This window comes from Rhinatrema bivittatum, chromosome 6 (assembly GCF_901001135.1).
Source record: "Rhinatrema bivittatum chromosome 6, aRhiBiv1.1, whole genome shotgun sequence".
In the NCBI taxonomy this organism is placed as follows: Eukaryota; Metazoa; Chordata; class Amphibia; order Gymnophiona; family Rhinatrematidae; genus Rhinatrema; species Rhinatrema bivittatum.
This window is the reverse complement of record NC_042620.1, coordinates 146357587-146383939: the sequence shown is the minus strand read 5'-3', so window position 1 is coordinate 146383939 and position 26353 is coordinate 146357587. Positions and strand designations below refer to the sequence as shown.

Genomic DNA, 26353 nt, shown 5'->3' with positions numbered 1-26353 from the left:
ATGTACAGAAAATCTGCGCCGATTTCAGCACGGGTCTTATAGCAGCCCCAAAGAACCTCAGAAGATAGTGAATTTTACACAAGTGGAACCACATACTTATTAAATGTTACCTCAACCTCATATTATTCATAATAGATCACGCATGACTTATAGCTAGGGATGCCAACTTTCAACCATGAAAATTCTGAACACCTAGGAGGTGCCAAGTAAAACGTTTGCTGACAATGTACTTCCATGTTCACACACTATTATTGCTACCCAACCTTTATAACATAGCGAATGACAGCAGATAAAGACCAATCTATATAAATAAAAATGTTAAATAGTTTGGACAAAATCGCTAATCTCAGAAACCACTGAACCGATTGCTTTCAAATTTGGACACACCCTTCATTTCGCATACAGGAAGGTTCTTCTGTACTTACATTACAGATATGTCACACCTGTGACAGGTAAAATAGGTTTAAACATTTTTTTTTGAGAAAACAGCGCCATCTGCTGGACATAAGCGCCATCTGTTACACCTTACACTAACACACGCTACACTAATCATTTCGCCAGTCCAGGTCCAAGTTTCACTTCCATTTTAACACATTCGCGCACTTTTTTCACCGGAAGATAACTATTTCCTTTACAGATAAAATACACCCACCACCCTCCTCACACCCCCCCACACACATGCCAAATTGATTTACTTCCCACAGCCTCCCAACACACACAGAACCACTCTCCTCACACCCCCCACACAGATGCCAAATTTATTTACTTCCCAGGCCCTCACAACACACACAAAACCTGACAGAAGTCCGGGAGGCTCCAGCGGGGGGCCAGGACCGGTCCGGGACACATCACCTGCACTACGGCCGTCGGCTGCCAGCAATCAACATGGCTCCGACGGCCCTTTCCCTTACTATGCCACTCGGGGACACCAATGGCGGCAGTAGCCCATGTGACATAGTAAGGGCGAGGGCCCCTCGGCGCCATTTTCAGGACTGGCAGCCGGCGGACCTTTGCCCTTACTATGTCAGAGGACCTACCGCTGCCATTGCTCCATTCCACTGACATAGTAAGGGCTAAGAGCCGTCGGAACCCGTTTCAGTGCTCGCAGCCGACAGACCAACGCCAATACATCGCTCCCGGACCGCTCCTGAATGCCCGCTCCACCGACTGACATTTTTATCAGGTCTCGGGGGGGGGGGGGGGGGTGGTGATGAATTTATTGCGAACATCTTGGGGAGGGGTCACAAGGGGGGCAGGTTTCATTCATTCAGCAACTCTAGGGGGGGCAGGGGGGTGGGCTGCTGTTTTTTGCAGGGCTGGGGGAGGGGGCAGGAGAGTGTGGGGTGGTTAGTTTAAGAGATCTTTTCTCATAGGGTTGTTTTTTGGGGGAAGGGGGAGGTTCACACACAAATACATACACTAAACTTGCACGATCTCGGGAACGCACCAAAATAGCCCTCCCCAGACCACAAAACAAATTTGGAAGTGCACATTTGGTTAGGCACTCCCCTATTTGGCTACATAACGTGCACAGACGCCCAGGGACAGACCACATGTAGCACCAACAATTTTAATTTCCCATGTCTTGGGAGGGGGCAGGAGGGTGGGGGGATATTATTTGATTTAAAGGGTTGGGGTGGGGGGGTTCCCACAGAAATAGAAAGACAAAGGTTTTCTGATCTGAAGGGTAGGCAGTAGGTGGGGAGAGGTGACAGTGAGGGGAGGGAGAATGAGGGGGGAGGTGAGTGTCAGGGGAGGGAAAATGAGGGGACAGGTGAGTGTGAGGGGAGAGAGTTGGAGTGGGGACAGGGGAGGGAAAGGGGGGTGAGTGACCAAGGGGAGGTGGATAAGTGACTGAGGTAAATGAGCAAAGGGAAGGGGGAGGGAGGGTAAAGAACCTGACTCTGCCACTGCAACGCGTGGCCGGGTACCGCTAGTTATTTAATAGTATTCAATCAGTCTTCTTATATGAGAGTGATCTATCATTAACCCCAGCTTATATAGAATAGAACAGAACCCCTATAGAAATTCTGCACCTCTAGTTTTGCAAATAAATATTCTGTATCCAAGGAAACCTCCCTAAAAGTGTGCAGAGCAGAAAGAGGATGTTATTCACCATATGCAAAAGAATATTCAAATTTTGACATCATTTCAGTAACAATGACACAAATTCCATCCTATACCAGGCACTTTATGAAGCAACACAAAACCTTACAAAAAGCACACTCTGCATTTATTTAACAAACCTGCCATCCCCAAACAGCACTAACACCTAGAACACCAACATCAATAACCCTATGTATGAAAAGGTGCTACTGCAAATATTGCAATGAGCCCTACAGCACCAATATAACTTCCTACTGGGAAATCAGAAGAAAGCAGACTGCTATTAACGCCTACACAAAAACTACATACTGGCCGTATGCCTCATCTCAGCCATACATCCATAACACTGACAGACCCTCACCAAATATAGACTAAGGGGCGCATTTTAAAAGGGTTACGCGCGTGCCGAGCCTATTTTGCATAGGCCCGGCAACGAGCGCAAGCCCCGGGACGTGCGTATGTCCAGGAGCTTTGTGAAAGGGGCGGGGGCGGGTTTGAGGCCTCCGGCACAGCGGCCATACTGGGGGATCGCGCGGTGGCAGCTAGCCGGGGCGCGCAAGTTACGCCTGCCAGAGGCAGGTGTAAATAACAAAATAAAGGTAGGGGGGATTTTAGGTAGGGCTGGGGGGCGGGTTAGGGAGGGGAAGGTGGGGGGGGGGGGGGGCGGAAGGAAAGTTCCCTCCAAGGCCGCTCCGATTTTAGAGCGGCCTTGGAGGGAACAGGAAAGCCATCGGGGCTCCCCTAGGGCTCGGCGCACGCAAGGTGCACTAGTGTGCACCCCCTTGTGCGCGCCGACCCCAGATTTTATAACATGAGCGTGGCTGCACGCACATGTTATAAAATCGGGCGTACATTTGTGCTCACAGGGTAGCGCGCACAAATGTAGGCCGCACGCACGCAGGTTTTAAAATCTGCCCCTACGTGACCAGAAATATGTAATATTGAGATAAAAAGAGAATTGAAATCCTGCAAGGCCAGATTCCACATGCACTGCAACATTGGAGAACTCGAAACAGAAATGCATTTCCTCCTCTGCTGAGCAAAATGAAAGCCCATTTTGGGCAGGCGACAAGGGGGATTAATCGTGCTCGCTATACCAGTGCACTGACACTAGATAAAAAAAGCTTTTGTATTGATTAATTCCTTTCACACCTCTTCTTCTTGTTTTTCTAATACTGTATGTAATTTTAGTATAGATCGTTGTCAGACAGAGGGACATTCACAACGTAAAGATTACTTCTGCTATGAAAGATGCTGATTACTGGCACAATCACAGTCAGAAGCTAGATATTCCTCTATACATAGCCAAAATATTGGCATCAGAGACAGAAACATTCAAGAAATTAAACACTGCTAAAATTAAAGATCTAAGAACTGAAGAAGACTTAAATAGCTCTGAAGCTGAAAGATTGGGCCTGCAGGTCTGGAAACTTTTTTTTTTTCAGTTATCTGGATAGGTTTAAAGTTATCTGGGAACACATACCCAGAAAACTTTAAGCCTGTTCTGAGTATGATTAAATTTAGCTGGCTAATCTTAGTCAGCTACCACTGATATTCTGCACTAGCTGGCTAAATTGAAGCCCTGCCCTCTAATACCCTTGTACCACTTTCTATATTGGGCTAAGTTTTAGCCAAGTAATGACCTACCAGGCTAAAACTTATCTGGTCAGCCAAGGAGTACATATTTAAAACCTCAGGTTTGTCCGGTTAAGTCCTGAACTTAACCGGACAAACCTTTTGAAATATTGATCTTTAGTTCCTGTTTGTTGTTCTATATACCACATGGAATATACAGGACACCTTTGACATGTTAGGGACCAGACTAGAAACTAACAACTTTGAGAAACAATGAATATTATTTGAATACAACCTAGTGACAGCAATTTACATTTCTTTTTCTGGCAGATGATACAAGAAAGCAAATATCTTATAGAAATGGCAGATACGATCCATGACAAGATTGTCCAGTGCCAGAAAGCAGGTAACCTTTATTACTTCTTTCATGTTTTCAGTGATCCTTCATCACCCTAAAGTAAAATGGACCTGAGACCATAAAGAGAGTCCGGCGGAATACCTTGACCCTATGAGTAGTGGTCCTACAAAATTTATATTCTTTTCTGTAGTATGACGGCTTGAATAAGTTATATAAAAGAGATACCAGGTATACCACCATTTTTGATAAGTTGTTTACATTTTGGTTACTGGAATACACGCATGTGTTGGAGGGCCTTTTGGTGTGATTAATCTAATAGTTATCCATCTAAATGGCTTACCCAGTTACATTTAGTCCTTATCCAGCTAGAATATAGCCGGATAAAAAAAAGGGGTGTTTTGAGGGTGTTCTGGGGAGAGGCTGAGATATCTGGCTAACTTAGCCAGATATTGGATATATCCGGCTAGGTTAGCAGATACATTTAGACTTCCGTCAGAGCAGGTCTAAATTTATGCACCCTCGTGCGGCCGGATAATGTGCTACTTAACCAGATATCTTGAAAAAGGCTTATGAAGGCTCTGTCAGACTAGCAGAGGCTCCCTGTGCCATTTTTTGTTTATTTTTATGAGCAGCATGCTCCCTCTTTTTCCTCCTTCCCTCCCTCCCTCCTGCTAATAATGGCTGCAGATACCCCCCTTCCCACTACCCTTCCTATTCCCCCCTCCCAGTACCTTTTTTTTTTTTTTTGTCAGGGGCAAGGAACCCTCTGTCTTGCTCTTAGCACCTTCAGCACTCTCTAACAGGCCGATTCAGTAAAGTCCGCGGGAGAGCGGACGAACGCCCGCTCTCCTGGCACACGCACCGGCCACTCGCTGGTGCGTGCGATTCAGTATGCAAATTAGGTGGTGCGGTAGAAACGGGCAAAAGGAGGCGCTAGGCATTTTGACCCGGAGCGGCGGCTGTCAGCAGGTTTGACAGTCGACGCTCAATTTTGCCAGCGTTGGTTCTCGAGCCTGCTGACAGCTACGGGCTCGGAAACCGGACGCCAGCAAAATTGAGCATCCGGTTTTCGGCCTGACTGCCGTGGCTCATTTTAAATTTTGTTTTTATTTTGTTTTTATTTTTTTACACAGCAGTTTTTACACAGCAGTTTTTACACAGCAGTTTTTTTACACAGCAGTTTTTACTGCTTTTCTGTGCACTTTCCTGGTGCCGGCAGAAACTAGCGCCTACCTTTGGGTAGGCGCTAATTTCTTAAAGTAAAATGTGCGACTTGGCTGTACATTTTACTTACTGTATCGCACGGGCATACCTAATAGGGCCTTCCTTCAACATGCATGTTGAGGGCGCTATTAGGTGCCGCGGGTTGGACGTGCGTTTTCCTCCCCTTACTGAATAAGGGGTAAGGGAAAACGCGCGTCCAAGGGCAGGCTAACAATGCGCTCCGTCGGAGCGCACTGTACTGTATCGGCCTGTAAGACAGGTAGAGCTGGAAGCGTTAGCTTACATTAAACTTATGCTTGCAGCACAGCCTATAGCTATAAGAGAAGGGGATCTAGAGGCTGTGCAGGAAGCTTAAGCTCACGCCATTCTTTACAGATTGCTGAAGCCATGAACTCAGTGAATGGCATTTCCTCAACAGGCCATTGTCAGATTGGCCTCCCAAGTGCAGGAGCAAAACATCAAGTTGAATTTCCCCACAAGCCCAGGAACAACTTGATCACTGTGCAGGACCATCTTCCAAGTCCAGTCCCAGTAATAGCTTTGGTGAACCCTGCACTGGCACCCATTCGGACCATGGAATCCATGATCCAGCTTCCACCACCTCCAAGGTATAATGGTGACGTCAAGGGGTAAAGAGGGTTGCACAATATGTGCAAAATGCACTTTGAGCTACAGCCGGCTTGTTTTTTTTCTGATTGTGTTAAAATTACATATATCCTTTCCTTGTTGGATGGTTCTGCTCTTGCCTAGGCTTCTCCCTTTGGGAACCAGATGACTTGCTTCTTAGAAATTAGAATAACTTCATACTATAGCTCATCCTGATCTTTCACAAACCTGGGCGCATCTCGTCCACTGCCACAAAACTTCTTTGCATTCATCGAGGCACTCACACTGTGGGCAACTATGCAGTGGAATGTCATAACTTGGCTTCCAAGCTTGGTTGGGGTGAAGACAGTCAAACCGGCATTTTCTGGCAAGGATTATCTGGAAGAATAAAGGATGAACTGGCAGCTCAGGACCTTCCCACATCCCTAGAAGCACTTATTGCCTTAGCTATCCAAATTGATCTAAGATTCCAGGAACAAGTTTGAGAGAAAAAAACATCTCATCAATCCATTCATTTGACTTCTAAGCCTCTGAACACCCTGAAGCCAGTTTCAGATCCTTTGAGGGAAGTCACCTTCAAACAACCCATGCAGTTGGGTAGGACACAGCTCTCTGAAGAAGAGAAACAAAGATGAAGACTGCATAATCTCTGCCTCTACTGTGCAGCATAGGAACATTTTGCTAGCCGTTGTTCCGAGAAACCAGGAAATTTCGTGAACAGAAGATTAGTCGGGAAGACAGTTTTCAACCACCCAGCTTCTTCTGTACAACTGGTGATACCAGTATCTCTCATCTTCAGGGAACACTCCATTAAAACTGAAGCCTTAGTAGACTCTGGAGCAGGGGTACTTTTATTCAGGAATCGCTATTACACTAATGTGGGTGCCCTATTATCAGCTTGATCAAACCCTGTGTGACCATGGCCCCTTGCCTATCACATCAAGAAAACCTCAAGTTCTATGTGCTACCCAAGGCAAGAAAATCCTGTCATACTTTGACTACCCTGGCTCAGACTCCACTAACCGTCTATTCACTGAGCCACATTACAGATCAGCCATTGGGGTCCTTCCTCTCAGGAGCATTGTGCCACCCCATCATTGTCTCCAGTCACACTGCTCTGGACCACCTTGCTTGAGCTTTCGGATCTGCTGCTCTGGTATACATTGTATACACAACCTAAAACCTTAGGATCTTGCAAGTCTACTGGATGTTCAAAACTCTTGAAGCCCATTATCATGGAGGTGGAGGCTACTGCCAAGAGGGCAGGTCTCTAAGTGTCACCACTCCTCTCCCTCTCAATCTCCTTCCTAAACCAAATGTAGTAGACCTCCCTGGAGGAAAGGCCTCTTACTGGAAAGACAGTTCTTAAATCTTCCCAGCTTCAGAGTAAGGAATATGACAGAATTTCCTTCCCAAAAAACCAAAGAAGAAAAAGATTAACCATGGAAAATTGCTCCTTTTCTCTCTTTGCCCACTTCAGGTCCTGGCATCCCTTTCTTGAACTTGGGGAAAAAGTTTGCAGGACCCCTCCTGACCTTCTAAAGCAGGAGAAGCAGCCTCCTAGGACAGGCATTGGTCTTGAAAGAGAAAATCTAAAAAAAAAACCAACCCCATCTCTTCTTCAAAGCACTCCCCTCCAGACCTGTGAAGGGACTGGCAAGGGTAGCACCATTTCCAAGTTTGAGGCTGGGGGCCCAACATAGGAAGAAAACAAAAACCACTTCTGACTCTGCACTGCAACTTATGACTGCCACACCATTCCTTCTACTCCCCCTCCATTAAACACACAGGAGCTCACCACTCCAGCAAACCTCAGGGGAAGTACACCCCTCTCTTAAACTCTCTAACCCCAGGACTGAATGAGGGCCAACTAGTGGACACACAAAGAGTCTCTACAAATATACTGTATATTAAATTATTAAGGTGGGGTGATTAGTACTCTACTGGATGGAACCTTACTGCCCCTATCTATGCTTATCCGACTTCTACGCTACTTCCCCACTAATATAACCCTTTTAGTGATTGGATTGCCAGTGCCCAATGCACTTAATCACATTGAGTGGCAGACCTTAGGAGGCTGAAAAGGTGGCTGCATCAACGATCAATGAGTGGGTATTAAAATCTATGAGTTAAGTCCAAATGCACCCACACATTTCTTAAGGACTGCTCCAAATTGGAACAATTGTCAACAAACTTAAATCCATGTGCACTAACCAAAATAACACACACCCCCTCCCTTGGTGAATCCTCTAAATATGTATGTGCATTGGCTACAGAGCAGATTGCCACCCAAGGTGCATGATGCAGACAGCCCTGCTGGCCTCTGCCGAGCTGAACGGTCTTAGATTTACAGATAATGAAGATTACCTTGGTGTCTGGAACTTGCATGTCCTGTGAGGTAGACCTCGGAAAATGAAGTGCCAGGGGATCCAACTCACTTACTTGGAGGGCTCAAAAAAAGGTAAAAGAAAACACCACTTGAAATAATGCAGCTTTTAAAAGAATATGATCCTGTTGCTTTTAAAAGACTATGAAGAACATCATGAATGACAGGCTGGTGCATATACCTCTGAGGGATGACACTAGTCTCTCTAGCAAAATCCTGTACTAGATGCTTGATAAGGGATGATTTTATTGGGTCTTTCTACCCACTTAGCTTCGAGAAGAGTGCCACCCAGCATGCTTGCTGCCATGCTGCTATGAGATCAGCCCGCTTGTCTAGAACATGCTACAAAATCCACGAGCTGACTGGAGGTCAGAGGGAGATGTTTGGGATATCTCTGCTGCAGCTGCAACTCCCGGAATCTTCTGCAGCACCTAGTATACAACTACCATGTATTTGGAGTCGCCAATGACTTCAACAGTTTGAAAGTCCATTCAGGATAGTGTCCCAGAGGTGAGCTGGTTTCTAGGTAGGCCACTCTTCCACTTCTGGAGCCCAAAACCAGAAATGAGACCACTGAGCCTGGGATAAAGCATTGGCTATGTCATTAACAGTACTTGGAACATACCTAGCTGTTAAATAGATATTGAGGATGAAGCATCTAAGGAGCTCAACAGAAACTGGACATTTTGCTATCTTCTTGTTAACCACCTCTACTACACCCATAGGTCATAACGCAGTACAGCTCTTCTGTTAGATTCTGGCCTCAAACGAATAAGGCCACTGTAACAGAGAACAATTCCAGCATTGTGACATCGTGATTCCAAGTCATCAACCTTGTGGGGCAGCACCCCAAGCACCTTGGAAATATGCCCCAAAACATTGGCCACCAGATGCACTGTAAAAAAAAATGTCTAAATTGAACATAATGGGTGCCTGCCAGACACAAATGCCATTAAAATCTTCCAAAAAAACACTAACGTACTTTCATATCCACCTTCACATGTGTAGTTATTCAGATAAAATGGCTGGCTTGAGATATGCCCTTAGTCTGGCTAGCTAATCTCCTAATGAAAACCCTGCCCATGGAGATGACCCTGCAAGAAAAGTCATCTTTTTAACTTATATTGCCCTGCTGATTTCATACCTCAGTTTCCTTACCTTCTCCTGTGGGAGTTGGGAGATTACTAGATTTGACTCCTACTTTACACCCAAAAAAGTCATAACTACTGCAGGACCCTCTGTCTTGCCTTCTGCCAGTGGGATGCCTAGGTCCTGGGTGTTCCTACAAAAAGCTGAGAGAAGCTCCTTGCAGACCCTTGAGTCCTGGGGGCTCAGGATTCTGCGAGGAGATAATGGATGAGGCTGTTGTGGCCTGACACCTGCTCGGTCACCCACTGCGCAAAAATGCAGAAAGCCTTAAACAGCCACAGGATATGGAGCAGCCCATTAGCATACACTTGTGAAAATAAGAGAATTCCTATTTAAATCCTAGCAGATGGAAGGAATCTGGGTGAATGGGAAGGAGGCAGATAACGGATTCAATATCTGCTTTTCCATGTGGGTATCTATCCCATTCTTCTTCCAATGATATAGCCTGGTCAAAAGATGTATACTGTACATTGCTAACCTCTGGGTCAAGGTACTGGTTAACACCCTTCCCCAAGGGGTAAGAAAAGTTGTGGATAAGCCGTAATTTACCAGACTTTTTCTTTGGGATCACCAGTTTGGGGAATGCAGCCACACAAAATGGAGCACTCTAAGCTGATTTTATTGTCAAGCTTGTCGTGGACAGTCCCAGCATGTAAATGAGTAGATTTTTCATTTTTTACCCTGCCAGATAGGACCTTACCTTTATAAGAAATTTTAAAACCATTGTTAAAATCTTTGAAGAGAAAATGTGCCGCCTTCTTGTTTGCGTAGAGACTCAGCCAACTGGCCATCCTATCTACTGTGACCGGGGACACTTCTTTGGCCAGCTGTCCACTGCCCTGGTTCACCAAGTGCTATTGGCACTTGGAAACTAGGTGGTGTCCATAATATGCTGTACATATGTGTCTGAACTTACATAGGGACCTTCCATACTGGTATGTACCGCCACTGACCATCCCTGCAGGCTGCTGATCCTAGCCTGCCACCAGTGTCCCCCGCCCCCCAAAAAAGGGAGCGGAGTGTGCAGTTGTCATTTCATTTAGTCATATATTTATATTTCTAAAACCCCATATGTCTGACCTATCTTTGGCTAGCCATTTATGAAAATGCTCATCATAGCTGAGCCAGACCCAGCCGCCATGAGTCCTATGTGCCCTGATTATCAGATCTATATATTTGAGAAGAGTGGGATACAATTCTGGCTTCTTTCCACCAAGTATATCTACCATAGCCAAGAAGGCAAGAATCCAATTGTTAATGGTCCTAAACACCTTATGCTTCCTCCTCATCTTCTCCTTTTCTTCCTCTTTTTCTTTATCTCCATCCAGAAATTCCATTGCTAGGAGGGAGAATATATTGATGTACCTTCTTTTGAGTAACTTCCTAACCAACCTAATGGGCACATTTACCCCAAGCAGGGCTATGGGACACAAAGCCTGCGCCTCTGCTGCCAGGGTGGTTATAGACTAGCGGCCCCCCACCTCCCAAGCTGGTGCTAATACCTGTCAGCCAAGCCCTGACCAGTTGGATAATGTGTCAGAGTCTGATGAATCTAATGAGTTGTCAAACTCAGAGCTGTGCTCGTTCCACACACACTGACTTCTGTGCACCTATCCTTGTCCCTGTACTTCCCTCTATCTACTCTTTTTAATATTTCACACATACCTGCCCTGGAAGGGTTGGAATCCCCTTTTTGCAAGGATCTGCACTGAACTGCTTTGTCCATTTTACATGTGTCACTGGGTGTAGGTGTGTGTGCACCCTTATCAGGGGATCATAATTAAGCTTGGAACCACTTGATGCTCTGCTCTGCTGCACCTCCTCGGATCTCTTCTAACAGCTGCTGCAGTTCATCATTGTAACCTGCCTGCTGCACATTCCCTGGTGCCTCTTGTTTCACCTCCTGGTGGGGGGGGGGGGGGGCAGGGCTGGTTACAAAAGATGGCCGATGCTGACCTGACCCCCTTGCTCAGTCTCCAGATGCGACTGTGGCCTGCCAGCATCTTTGCTCCAGAGCTGTAGTGCTGAGATTCCTGTGATCTGATAGCCACCTACAATGGTGGCCACTCCAATGTTGCAGGAGAGAAAAAAAAGCACACCCAGGTTATGCAAGGGCTGCCCAGCGACTGCCTATATGGGAAAAACCTGGCTGCCTCAGAGAGAAACTTTGGAAATGGCTGCTGGAAGAGAGGCCCCCAGGGTGTTGACTTGCTGAAGTCTGCCAATGGTGAGAATGCCTAGGTTCCAGCGGAGCCGCTGAAGGAAAGCTGTCCACAGTGTAAAAAGAAGCAGGCAAGTGTCTGTCTGCTATAGAAAAAAGGCCCTAGTTGTGCTGGCAGGACCTTAAGTTAAGACCCCGCCAATGCTGTTTTACTCCGCCTCCCGCTTGGTCCGATTGGCTTGCCGCTCCCCATTATCCCCATCTCCCTCCATTTTGACGAGTACTTCACACTGATGGGACAAGTATCAAAGGAGTTGAAAGGGGAACAGGGAAGATGTGGCATGCTGCTGAGCCCTGGCCATACTATGGACGCCCAGCCTAGCACTGGGCTCTCGCTACTCCCACTGCATTCTGGAAAATTAACTTTATAGAGTTAAGTACTCTAGTTCTTCAATCCAAAGATTGAATTCTTAAATTGCTGTAAACTAAAATTTACTTGATGTTTGTGAAACAATTGGTTTTATAAACTGCTCCTGGGCTGCAGAAATTGATTATATTGCAATGAAGCATCAAAAATGTCCAATCTTAGCATGAAAACACAAATCAAATTTACCTTTGACCTATATATCGTTTATAGGACCAACAATGTAGTATTTAAAACCTCACAGGCCCCCTTCATTAAAGAAAAAGATGTGACAACTTGAAACTGTGATAATTTTGATGCCATTCCCTAATATTCGTGCTGTAATCCTTTTAGTCTTGTTGTTTTTAATACGCTAGGAATTCCTTTGTTCATTTGCTGCTGCTACTAAACACATATATAGCGCTACAAGGTGTATGCAGCACTGTACGGATACACATATGAGACAATCCCTGCTCGTGGGAGCTTACAGTCTAATCAAGACGGGCAAACAAGACACATTTAAGCAGAATCGTGGAAGGGATGTAATGTTTCAAGGTGGAATAACAGGCGTGGTCTGTATCCTTGTTTTGATAAACAGGAGGATAGGAAAACCTGTACAAACAGAACATCATTTTGTGCTGAAGTTTAAAGCTTCACAGAAGAACGTTTCAAAATAAATGTATTGCTGTCTCAGTGACGTTTCCTGTAACTGCATTCTCTATGAATCATGTGCACGTTTTTGGTTTTCACGTAGGAATGGAATTTCGTGAAGAGCTTCACAACCTCGGGACCAAAGAAGGCTTGAAAGGAAGAAAACTGAGCAAAGCTATTGAAAGTTTTGCGTGGAACATCACCGTACTAAAGGTACAGTATGCAGACAAGAAACATCTGCCAATTCCATGTACCCGTTGGAACCGGCGAAAGAGAGAAAGGGGTCCACATTCAGACACAGTCAAACTTTGGAGCTGTATTCAATAGTGAAACCGCACTAGTGAATATAGCTGGCTAACTTTAGGACAGTTCTGTGGCCTGACCAGATGGAGCCGGCTAAGTCATTCGGCTAATTCTTAATATCAAAGTTAGCCGGCTAACATCCAGCTAACTCAACTCCTCCCAGTTGTACCCCGGATCGCCCCTAACTTAGGGGGTCCTTTTCAAAAGGGATCGCACGCGAAAAATGCGATACCTAGATTGGGTGGGTTCTGGGGGGGTGTCCGCACCGGAAGGGGAGGAGTCGGGATAGCACCGGGGCGGACACCGCGAAGACGTCGCTGACGGAGAAAAGGTAAGGGCCCTTTTTGCCGCCAGTTTCGCGCCCAATAGCGCCACCTTTTACGATGGCGCTATTGGGTGCGAAAGCCGGCAGCGATCGCACCGCGGAGGTGCGATCGCTGCCGGCTTTCGCAGGCCCAGCCCCCGCTTCACCACCCCGCCCCCCTGTTACTGCCGGATTTTCTAAGGTCTGTGACCGTAGAAAATCCAGGCCTTAGCTGGCTAAATTCTAGCCAGTTATCTTATTAGCCAGCTAGAATTTAGGCAGATAAGTGCCCAAATATTAATTTAACTGGCTAACTTCTGAGTTAGCCGGCTAAATGCTTTCGAATATGGACCTCAGAGTGAGAGCAGATTTCCTTTCAGGGACTGGTAATGTGCTTCCAGTCACAGATATACAAAACAAAATAAGGCGAAATTTACTGAGTACTTTTAAAATTACATTGATGTGTTAGATGTTAGGACCAGATGTATGATGCATTTTTCTCATAGAGTCAAAATGAGGAAAACCCCTTAGTTCATCTGCCCATAGCTCTCGCTTTTCTCTTCTCCATAGCTTTTTGGCAGCTATTTCTCTCAGAGCGAATAAGCAAAGGGCCACGAAAATAAGCTTTTATTCTTTGTTACTCCCAGAGCCCAGCTTTCAAAACTGCGGCACACCATTTCCATACGTATGTAGACCCTTGAAGATTTACACTAGTGTTTTCTACCATGTGTGGCGGGAGCTGCATAGTTTATAAAATAGCATATATTTGTGCCCCAAAGCATGCACGTATGTTTCAGTGCATGAGAATATTTGTAATGCAGGCGCACGCATGCTTTCTCTACCTATTTTATTAAATTATGCACATATATTTTTTACACGCGTAATAATTATAACAATGCACTTGTAATAACCCAGATTTAAACACGGAGGCAAGTATTTTAGAAAGTATGCTTATACTCCGCTTCTGAAAATACTGCCCACCGCATATGAAAGATCAGTTGCATTGGAAACAAATCAGTAGGTTGCAGAGATTGCAACATCAGTTTCAGCTACAATTGCCATCTGTTAAGGCCTTCCATCATGTAAGACTCCAAAATAGAGCTTTCTCCTTGGTAGTTAGAAAATTGTGGAATGAATTACCATTGGTGAACAGTGAGAAGCAGGATCTAATGAAGTTTTGAAAGAAATTGAAGAACTGGCTTATGAGCAGAGAGATTTAGAGGTAGTTCTATTGCAGGGGGGCATTGTAATCATGTATGATGTATGATGAAGGCAATGGTTACCTTTTTATTTTTTTACTGCTTTGTTGTTTTAAATTTGTATTTTATTTTGTTGTACACTACTTTGAATGATTTAATTTGTTTTTTGATATTTAAATGTTTAGTGAGCAGTAGACAACAGACCACTTAACCAATACAATTCAGCAAAGAACGCATAGGAATGCAGACAAGCAATGTCAGATACAGCCTTTCCAAAGTATATAAGACAGTGTTAAGCTGCAGTGTCAAACATGAGCAAGCAACATACTACTCGGGATTATTTTCCAGTTACTCCCCAATACCAACGCCTCCCTCCGAAAACCCTCTATCCAAGATTATCATCAGGAAAGGAATCAATGAATTTTATTAAATAAAAAATAAGCTTATTTGTGCATACTTGGAATAACCATGACCCCTCTTCAAATTTCCTTAAATCACATCTCATTCTGTCTTCTCCCTCAGGATCTTGTTTCCTCAGCAAAAAGAAAAATGTTTTCCCTTTAATCCTTCTGTGGCAACACTCACAGAGGGCCAACCCCAATACCGATCCTTCCTCATCTCTTTCACTTCTTTAGAGCGATCACCATTTACAGCTACACTCTGTCTTCTGAACCTCAGCCGGTTTCTAATCCAGTCCGCCTGGAGGCCCACTGCTCAGTTTATTTATGAGCCTTCTAGGCAAAAGCTTTGTTGAATTTCAAGCATACCACATCCAGCGCCCATCCCCAATCCAGTCAGGCAGTCTCAGAAATCAATCAGATTTGTCTGACATGATTTCCCTGTAGTAAACCCATGCAATCTCGAATCCTGCTACCCACCAGATTCAAGATGCTTGACAATCCTTTCCTCCAGAAGGTTCTCCATTAATTTTCTCATCACCAAGCAGAGGCCACCCTTCTCGCTATTACCGCTTTTATAAAGAGGGACAACGTTCATCATTATCCCGTGCCACAGAACCACACCGCTTTCCAACGATCTATTGAACAGGCCCTAGGGTGTATGCTGTCCAGTCCCATGGCCTTGTACACTTTCCGTTTTTTCTAGTTTGACAGAAATGCTCACTTCATTATTGACATGGCCTCTGCACTACTTCTGTATGCACCCTGTCTAGCAATTGACTGTCCTTCTCCAAACCCTTCATTAGTGAATACCAAACAGAAGTATTTGTTTAGCGTCTCTGCTTTTTTTCTTGTCCCTGCCACACATTTCTCCTTGTCTTCTTTTTTTTTTTTTTATTTTGACCTAGCAGTTTCCTCCTGCTTCTAAGTCAAGGGGTTTTCCCCTATTTATGAGAGCAATTTAAAAAATACAGAAGGACTGAAAACTGATGTGAATATCTTGCTGATTTTGACAGTAATATATGATAAGCATCATAGAACTGTGAATTGTCAGCATGCTTCATATGGAAGGAAAATTATATTTTTAGCTTGCATATTTGTGCTTGGAAAAGTTGATGTACATTTCATTCTGTAAAAGGTTGCAGTTGGTTTACTGATTTGAATTTGCAACAAAGACAGGTTATTTATAGGGAGTTTTACAGTAGGGGCCTATGCACTAAAGCTTAGCGTGCATGTGTGGTGAAGTGTATATTCCCTTTAGAGAAAACAGTGGCCACCTGTGCATGAGTAATATGGCAAGAAGAAAGGAGAGGGCCCTGAGGGTGGAGTCCCAAGCAAAGGTGGGAGGGGATCTCCAGAATACAAACTAAAAAGAGAGACAGGTGTGCTGACTCAGGGGAGGAGGCGTGGAAGGCTGAATTGCTAGTAAGAATTGCAGTCCAGAAGGAGCTGCAAATAGTTTTCTGATTTCATGTGGAATACTGGATTGCTAAGAGGAATTGCAGCCCAGAAGGAACTACAAACTGTGCGCTCTCTGAGAAATGCTGAATTGTTAGTAGGAAGTGCAATATGAAACTGTGAGTTGGGATTTCATGTGAAGTGCTGGATTGTTAGCAGGGTCTGCTGCATTACAGAAAGAGCTATAAACTGTGAATGTATATGTAAGGCTGTATTCTTAGCGGAGGTTGCAGTGCAAGAGAAAATACAAACTGTCTTTCTCCCAGAGGCTGCACTGCAAGAGGAAATACTTATTTTTATTTATTTAAAAACTTTTCTTTTTGCCTATACATTATTTAGGTCTAGGCAGTTTACACAAGTTAACATACATAATAAAGCAATGACATCAAACAAACACATATAAAAGTAATAGAAAACAGAATAAATGTTAAAAAATACAGAAATTAAAAGAAAAACATGCCTAAAATTTGACTTTGAAAATAAAAAGCAGAAAAGAGCATCACTAAAGCTTGAGGTTCAGTGAAAATTAATGAACATAGATAAGATTTAACAGCCTTTTTGAATTCTTTTGCATTTGTGAGAAGTCAGATGTAATCAGGTAACGAGTTCCACAGGATAGAGCCTGCCACAGAAAAAGCACGTTTACTGGTAAGGTCTAGCCTAGCTATTTTGATTTTAGGTACTTGAAGAAAATTTTTATCAAGGGAACGCAAGTGTCGTGGAGGTTAGTAAAGATGCAACGAAGAGCAAAGCCACACCGTTGATGGCTTATGGATGAAATTGTGAATAGTAGATAAGATCTTATAATGGATGCGCTGTCGTATTGGTAGCCAATGGAGATGTTTTAGAATGGGGTAATATGATCGTTTCATTTGTGTTAGTGAGAGTAAACGTGCTGCTGCATTCTGGACTAATTGAAGAGGGCGTAGTGTGTTATCAGGGATACTTAGAGTAAAGTGTAATAATCTAAACCGATTAGAATTAAAGCTCGCAAAACTGAACAAAAGTCATTTGGATACAATAGTGGTTTTAATCTCTTGAACAAATGTATTTTATAGAAGGAATTTTTGATTACTGATGGAATATTGGTAGTCATGGATAATCTATCTGGAGTGTAGAATGACACCTAGATTACGTGCTTGTTTTACATTCGGAATAGCAATATTGTCAAATTTGAATTCTGATAGAGGGGTGCTTGCTGAATCTGGCGTAGTTGATAAAAATAAGATTTCAGTTTTTGTAGAATTTAGAGTGAGTCAATTGGGGAAAAGAAACAGTACTGGGAGAATCCTGTTGAGAGGAACTTCCCACATAGGACAAGTCTGTGTTCTAGTTCCTTCAGGCATCACAGGGAGACTTGTAACAGCATGTTAGGGTCATTTATCATGTGCTAAAATAGTGTGCTATGCACTAATGTCCTGGCATGTACGCTAAAACCAATCCTTCCTACCAATGGCGAGACTGCACTACTATAGTTAGCACAGAACAGCATGTAAATGAAGGAACATCACATGCAAATGAGGCTTTAGCAGGTGAAGGTAAATAATGTGATATGCTCATCTCCACCTGCTATTTACTGTGCACCTGCTAAGGCCAAACATTTTCATGCATGCTGCCCCTCAAAATACCCTGTGCTAACCAGCTCCAAGTGAGAAGACATGGAGTATTTCATCCCCCTAACTCCTATCAAGATCAGACTTTTCCCCATTCTCCCCACCCCCCTCCCCATCAACAATGCCTTGCACCATCAGCAGCCTCACACACTCCATAAACATCACCCCCTGATACAAGATAAAGTCCTCTGCTATCATGCACTAGCAGGTACCCAGTCCCTTTCTCCCTCCAAAGCATCCAAACCCTCCCTCAAGGCAACTCCTCAGTAGTTGGAGGGGCTCCTATCTTCACCATCAGGAAGGGTATGAGAGCCTTCAAGTTGTCACCTTTGCAGACTCTGAATGAAACTTCTAGGAGTGCTCGCCGCTATCATGTGATGGAGGTGAAGCATCCCTAGTGGTATCGCTCAGCACTGCAGCAATGCCCACAGGTGATCTTTCACATCCCTCCTGCCAGTGAGGTTGGGGGACCTCTGAAATAGTAAAGATTCATTTTGCAGGGGTGGGAAGGGAATCAATGGAACTACGGCCACAAGGGGATGCCTTGAGGGATGTTCTGTGTGCTTGGGGCAGTCCCAGGTACCTGATGGTGCCAGGGGAGGAGGACGCATGCATAAATATAGCATATATGCGAGGAAATAGCATGTACGCCTGTATATTTTATTTCATAAACCTCGAAAGTACGTGTGTGTACTTGCAGTGTAAATGTAACAAGGAAAAAGGGCAGTCTAGAAATGTTCCAGGATGGGGTCAGAAATACACACGAAAGTTGCTGTTTTGTAAGTGGTATATGCACATACAGTACCAAACTTGTCCGTACACTTTTACACCTGTTAATTGACTTGTGCGATTGAAATTGGACTTGTTTTTTCTCTGCAGGTTTTGAGTGGGAACTTTGGGTGAACTGGTGGGGGGCTCAGGTTGAAATGCTGGAGGGTCTAGAAACTGGTGGAGGCATTGGCAAACTGGTGATTCCAAGCACATGCATTTATTTTTACTTATTTATTAAGTTTTCTATACCGTCCCTAAGACATACCATCATAACGGTTTACAAGACATAAAAGTAAATAACAGCAAATATAATCCAATGCGCAAGTATTTTCAGAAGCGGAGTACGCACGTTCCTTATAGAATACCTACCTCCGCCTTGAATTCTGAGTTATTGTGTGCAGATTGTTCTAATATTACACAAGTAAAATATAGGTGCATAAAATGGTTAGAGAAAGTATGCGTGTTCCTGTATTGAAAATATATGTGCATACTGAAACAAACACACATGGGTTCAGGGCAGAAATACGCTCCCTCCATGCAATTTATAAAATAATGGGAACATTTTACGCAGGTGGTGTTTTTAGATTATTAGAAACAAACTTTTACGCTGTGCATATCAAGATTTACTTTAGAAATTTAAGGACCATCATACTAAAGTAAATCATACTAAAGTAAATCATACTAAAGTAAATCTTGATATGCACAGCGTAAAAGTTTGTTTCTAATAATCTAAAAACACCACGTATCTCAATTTAATTCATTGCCCTCGTGGGGTTATTCATTAAGAGATTTTTTGGAATTTGGTTTCAACATTTTACGCAGGCCCATTTACCCACAGAAATGGTAAACTGCAGTACTCCTGGGGGAATTCTGCGCACAAAAACTTAAAATTCTGCAAACTTTATATTGGTCAAAATAACACAATTTACATGACAGTTTTTAAGTAATTACATTTTAAATTATTACAGAAAAAAGTTATTACTTAAAGATGCAGAATTTTAAATATTTTGATCAGAATTTCCCTAGAAGTTCACTGTAAAAGTGTTCCTTCCATTCGCTCTCCCTACTCCCCTGGCCACTTAGCCCTCTCAGGCCCCAACTCCTCCATCTGCCAGTATCTCTCTCCCCTCCACCTTTAGACTCAACCCCTTCCACTCTATTGCCAGTCCCAGTTTGACCCCGTTTTCAGTACTGCCCCTCATACAGGCTCCCTCTGTCTCTCCCTCTCTCTCATACACACACCCTCATACAGGGTCCCTCACTCGCTCGCACACACACATCCCCTCATACAAGGCCCTCTCTCTTGCATACACACCCACACAAGCTCCCTTTCTCTCTCACACATGCATCCTCACACAGGCTACCTTTGTCTCTCTCTCATGCAGCCCTTCACTCAGGCTCTGTCTCACACATACACAATCCCTTCACACAGACTACCACCCTCATGTACACATAATCCCTTTTTCATACACATGAGCTCCCAATCTCTCACACATATACACACCCCTTCACAATCTCCTCATGTAGGCTCCCTCTCTCTGAAACCCACACTCAAGCATCCCCCCCCCCCTTCTTACCTCCCATGCTCTCTCTCACACCCTCCTGCTCTCTCTCACCTCCCCTCCCCACCACCCCTCCCCTCATATAGGCTCCCTCTCTGAAACCCAGACTCAAGCATTTACACCCCCCTCTTATCTCCCATGCTCTCTCTCACACCCTTCTGCTCTCTCTCACCCTCCCCTCCCCCGCATCCCCCCACCCCCTCTTACCAACCACGCTCTCTCTCACCCCCTCCCCTCTCTCAATCACACATGCTCTCTCACCGGGAACCCCCCACCCCCTTACCTCCCATGCTGTCTCTCACCCTCCCCTCTCTCAATCACACATGCTCTCTCACCGGCATGCCATGAAAGGAGCATGTGCCTCGGGACACGCTCCATTCGCAGCGAAGATGAAGGCCCGGGTGCGCCATTCACGGCACACAGGGGCCTTCCTTCGCCGCGAACAGAGCACACTGTTTGCGGCACACAGGGGCCTTCCCTTTTCACCATGAATGGCGCATTGGGCTTTCATCTTCGCCGTGAACGGAGTGCTTCCCGTGGCACATGCGGGACGCGCTCCATTCACGGCATGCCAGGGTCTCCTCTGTTATTTTCTGCGCAGAATTTGGCAATTCTGCTCAGAAAATGGCAATTCTGCGCAGGGGGGAATTCTGCGTAAATTCTGCACTCCGCAGTAGCGCAGAATTCCTCCAGGACTAACTGCAGGCATATATATATATATATATATATATATATATATATATATATATATATATATATGTATAATAGAGTAGACATTAAGGGATTGATATTCAGCCGCTGAGTGGTTAGTCAAGTAAGCCGGATATGTCTATCTGGCTTACTTAACCGGAATATTCAGCGGCTTTCTTTATAGGGGCTCTAAAGCTTTAAACAATATAAGTGTCCTTTTTCTTTTCCAAATGTACGCTGAGCATAACGTATAGCCTGAAAACCTTTCTTTTTCAATGTGAAAGGGAGCATTTGTAACACATACAAAGGTTTCGGAAGTAATATCATCTTTATCAGAGCTATTCGGCCAATTATGTTTAGGGGCAAATTCTTCCAATTCTGCAGTTTAGTTTTAAAAGTATCTAACACAGGTTTTACGTTGCTAGAATACCAATCTGAGAGAGTTTTGTGGATATAAATCCCTAAATATTTAAGCTTTTGTTTAGCCCACTGCAAAGGAAAATCCATCCAAGTGTGTTTCAGGGGCCCCTATAAGTCTAAATCCTCAGATTTCTCTATATTGAACTTAAATCCAGAACAGTGCCCATATTGTTTAAAGATATGTAAAGCCTGCCCTATGTGTTGCTTTGCCTCTGGTAAAAAAAAAAAAAAAAAGAATATAGTCAGTGAACAAAAACTAAACTGAGAGTTGTTGATCTCTAATTATCCCAATATTATGAAGTGGCTCCAGAGATAAAATAAAAAGCAGCGGGGATAGTGGGCATCTCTGTCTCGTGCTCCTTGTAATGAGAAAGGAGAGGAAGAAATGCCATTAACCCATGTACTGGCTGTTGGATTAGTATATAACACCTGAATGGCCTCCTTTATAAAACCTCGGAATCCTATGATGTCCAACACCTCATGTAGAAAAGCCCAGTCAGCACTATCAAGGGCCTTTTCCACGTCAAATCTGATGAACATTGGCAGTGTGACATTAAGATCTTGACAGAGTGTTAGAAGAATTGCCAGGTGCCAAATATTTTTGCTAATTTCCCCCTTTCCTGAAACCTGCCTGACCGTTGGAAATTAAGTCGGGCAAAACTAGTTTTAAATGGTTTGCTAGCACTTTCGCATACAATCTAATATCTAAATTTCACAAAGAAATGGGTCTAGATGAAGATGTCCTTGTTTATTGTAACTGTATTTATAATATGTATTTATAATATGTATATTACATATTTTGTTCTATGTTCCGGTTATTACCCCATTGTTTACTGTAAACCGGCTTGATGTGATGTTATCACGAATGCCGGTATAGAAAAATCAAAATAAAATAAATAAATAATGTCAGTTGGAGATTCCTGCCAGGTTTGGGTAGAACAATGATCTGCACTTGTTTCATGGTATCAGGCATGATATCCACAGTGTCATATCTGTATACACTTTTTGCATTGGATCTACCAGATCCGGAGTTAGTAATTTATAAAATAAAGCAGTTAATCCATCTGGACCTAGAGCTTTTAAAAGCTTAAGTTCTGTAATAGCTGTTCCAATCTCAGAAACCTGAATAGGGCGGTTTAAGTAGTCTAATTATTTCTCCATCAACAACGATAAAGATACCTGTGCCAGAAAATGTTCCCTTTCTTTCGCATCTGTATTTTCTTTCAAGTATAGAGAGTCATAATATGCTCTAAAAAGCTCCCCAATAGCATTCAATGAGGTCACTACTTTCCCACCTTTGTCGGTCAACGTAGGGATAAAGGATGCCCCCACCTTAGGTTTAACAAGACCAGCTAATAGTTTACCCACTTTGTTACCATATAGGTATACTTTATGTTGAAGGGCAGTCACCAAGGATAACGCTCTGTGGTGTAGTTTATCACTAATTACTTTTTGTAACATCCAGAACTTCTGTTTATTCCCTTCTAAATTAGATTGGACATATTTCTTTTTTGCTTCTTTTATCTTATCTGTAAGATTTAAAATGTCCCTATCCTGCTCTCTCTTCTTTCGAAACGTATAGCCAATGATCTCCCTGTGCAACACTGCCTTTACAGTTTCACAAAATAAAGTAGGCTGGCTCTTGTGTTGTTCATTATGTTTCTCATATTCTTGCCATTTATTTTGTAGGAATTGCTTAAAATTCTTATCTTGAATCAGCCAACTAGGCATTTTCCAATCATTCCTACCACTTCAGCAAGTTCCCAACTGCATAATACATGAGACTGGACACTGATCTGAGGTATTCAAATCTTCAATTTTCCCCTTAGAACAGTAGGGAAATAAAGATTGGGAGACAAAACATAATCTATTCTTGTATTAAAGAGATGTGACTTGGCAAGGTGAATATAATCTATAGCACTAGGGTTTAAAGTATGCTAATAATATGCAGGGTGTCACAGAAAAAGTTTAACCCCTTTTGAGGACCTTGCATAAGTAGAGAGGTTCCCTTGTTGACGATCCTGAGGGTCCATGACACAATTCATGTCCCCTCCCATGATTATCTCTGTTGTTCCCAAGTTAGCTATCTTTGCCATCAGGTTTGTGAAGAAGCCATGATCATAAAGGTTTGGGCCATATACAGCTACTAGAATGGTGGGTTTCCCAAATAAAACTCCCTAAACTATCACAAATCTCCCATTGTCATCCGTGATTGTTTTATGCTATCGATTTGTGAATTAAGATGACCACCCCTCTACTTTTAAAGGTACCAGAAGAGGCGAATACTTGGCCCACCCAATGTTTCTTGAGCTTCATGTGCTCTTTATTAGACACGTGCGTTTCCTGCAGGAAGGCTATATTACCTTTTAATTTCTGTATGTGCATTAATACCTTTTCCCTTTAAATGAGCGTACCTAATCACCATGTGCTGGGCAATATGCTAATACTCATAAAAAAGCAAGAAAAACTGTTATTTCATGGGTGTCATCCATAATAACCTTGATCCAGTTCCATAATAAACAATGAATACATACATGCTCCTCTAAGTTCTCAGAGGCCATACACAAGTTTTCCCCCTGACCCCCACACAGACCATGTCCCTTCCCCTCCTCCCAATCCACCCTTTCCCCTGAATCACCCCATCTACATAGTCATACACTCCATAAATTGGAGAGTGGGGCATCATAACTGATGCGCTTGGGTGCCGTTCCCATAACATATCTCCCCAAATGTAAATGGGTCTCTTGTCGGTTGTAAAAAGGAAAGAGGAATCAGTAATAACATTAATTTAAAAAAAAAAAAAAAGACAAACTAAATGAGAAAATGAACTTTCCTCTTACTGACTAACAGAAACACCTTCTAGCCAAGCTAGTGTGATAAGTGCACTTTGCTAAGTAGCACCATAGCAACTGCAAATATAACAAAGGCACTAACTGTCAGTATCTAACTTGATTTTTATCAGAACAACATTCAAAGATATCACTTGCAGGCTTTTTCAGTCTTGCCGGTATTTTGCAGTTGCTTTTGGGCAAAACACATAAACTAGAGATCAGACTCATCAAATTACTTCCTCTGCAGCTTGCTGCTCATGTGGTGTTCCCATCGAGTCTCCTTGCTGTTTCCTGGCCGTCATTAAAAACTTTCGTGCGGCATCCACCGAGTCATAAACATAAGATTTGCCTTTGTGCCACAGTTTTAATTTAGCAAGGTAGGCCAGCACAAACCTTAATTGCTGCTTTACCAGCTCGGAACATATACTGGAGAATTCCTTGCATTTTGCGGATACCACCATGGAGTAATCCTGAAATAACAAGATCTTTTTGTTGTGGAAATTCAGGTCCCTTGTCCTATTAAACATACGGAGCAGTTCTGTTTTATGGGTAAAGTTCAAAATTCATGCAATACTCTAGGTTGAGGCTGATTGTCTTATTTATTTATTTTATTTAAAAGCTTTTAATATACCGGTGTTCGTGCGGGCACATCACGCCGGTTTACAATAAAACTTGAGAAAGGAGGAAAATTACAAAAAAACAGGGAGCGGGTGAGGGAGCAGGTGAGAAAAGGGGGCGGGAGTGAGGGGGATAGATAGAGGAGGAAGGGATAGCAGCTGAGAAAGTAGAGAAGAGTAACCATACTTGAGGTGGAGGTATTTACAGGAGGAGGTATTTACAGCAGGAGGACTGGAGAGGTGTGATAATTTAAAAACTAAAACTTATTTACATTGTACATTCTATACCTTATAACTTATTTACAGCTGTGAGTGATACAATTAACTTATGTCAAGCTAATTCAGGTGGCATGTTAGGGAGAAATCCATAGGGGAGCGTACAGGAAATGCGGTGGGAGGGGGAGGCGGGGGGTGGAGTCTAGGGGGTTGGCTTCATGGGGGGGGGAGTTTGTCTACGGGGGGATGGTTTCAGGGTAGGCCTGTCTGAAGAGCCAGGTCTTGATGCCTTTTTTGAAAGTGGGCAGGGAGGGTTCAAGACGGAGGTGTGTGGGGAGGGAGTTCCAGAGGGCATGGCCTGCGATGGTGAAAGCTCTTTCCCTGGTGGTGGAGAGATGTGCTGTCTTTAGGGGGGGTGTGTGTAGGGTGCCTGCTAGGGTGGTTCTTGTGGGGTGATGGGAGATGTGAAAGTGGGGCATTTTCTTAAGCCAGGCGGAGTTGCTTTTGTAGAGAATGTTGTGAAGAATGGTTAGGGTTTTATATTGGGAGCGGAAGTGGATGGGCAGCCAATGCAGATCTACAAGAATGGGTGTAATATGCTCTCTTTTGCGTGTGTTAGTTAGGATTCTTGCCATGGCGTTCTGTAAAGTTTGTAGTGGTTTGATAGTGGAGTATGGGAGGCCTAGCAACAGGGCGTTGCAGTAGTCCACTTTGGAAAATATGGTGGACTGCAAGACTAAACGGAAGTCTTGAGTATGGAGTAGTGGCCTGAGCTTTTTAAGGATCTGGAGTTTGTAGAATCCTACTTTAAGCAGGGACTTGATGTGTGGCTTGAAGTTGAGGTGTTGGTCGAGTGCGACTCCCAGGTCTCTTACAGAGGGGGGTAGGGTGTGGGTGAGGGTGGAGAGGGTTGATGTGGAGGAGGAGGTGTGTTCAGGTTGCTTGGATATGAAGAGTAATTCGGTTTTGGTTGTATTAAGTGCAAGGTGTAGGTTGGCTAATAGGGAGTTGATGGTGACTAGGCAGGATTCCCAGAAGAGGATGGTTTCATTGAGCGTTTTTTGAATGGGGATGAGAATTTGCACATCGTCAGCATATAAGAAGAAGTCCAGGCCTAGGTCTGAGAGTAGGTTGCAGAGGGGGAGGAGGTAGATATTGAAAAGGGTGGAGGAAAGGGAAGAGCCCTGGGGGATGCCTTGCATGAGGGGAACATGAGCAGATTCAAAGTTATCAAGTTTTATAAGGTATTCTCTGTTTGCAAGGTAAGAGGCAAACCAGTCTAGTGCTGTGTCGGCAATGCCTATCTCTGCCAAGCGGGCGAGAAGGATCTGATGATTGACAGTGTCAAAGGC

General features: G+C 43.8%; 1 protein-coding gene across 1 annotated transcript in view; it reads left to right on the top strand.

Moving 5' to 3' along the window:
* The window catches only part of PLCL1 (phospholipase C like 1 (inactive)), a 707275-nt gene that overhangs the window by 591118 nt on the left and 89804 nt on the right, over positions 1 to 26353 (top strand). Inside the window, exons 4-5 of the mRNA XM_029606042.1 lie at positions 4012 to 4087; positions 12723 to 12832. Of these exons, the coding sequence (XP_029461902.1) occupies positions 4012 to 4087; positions 12723 to 12832 (186 nt within the window). The remainder of the gene's footprint in view (positions 1 to 4011; positions 4088 to 12722; positions 12833 to 26353) is intronic.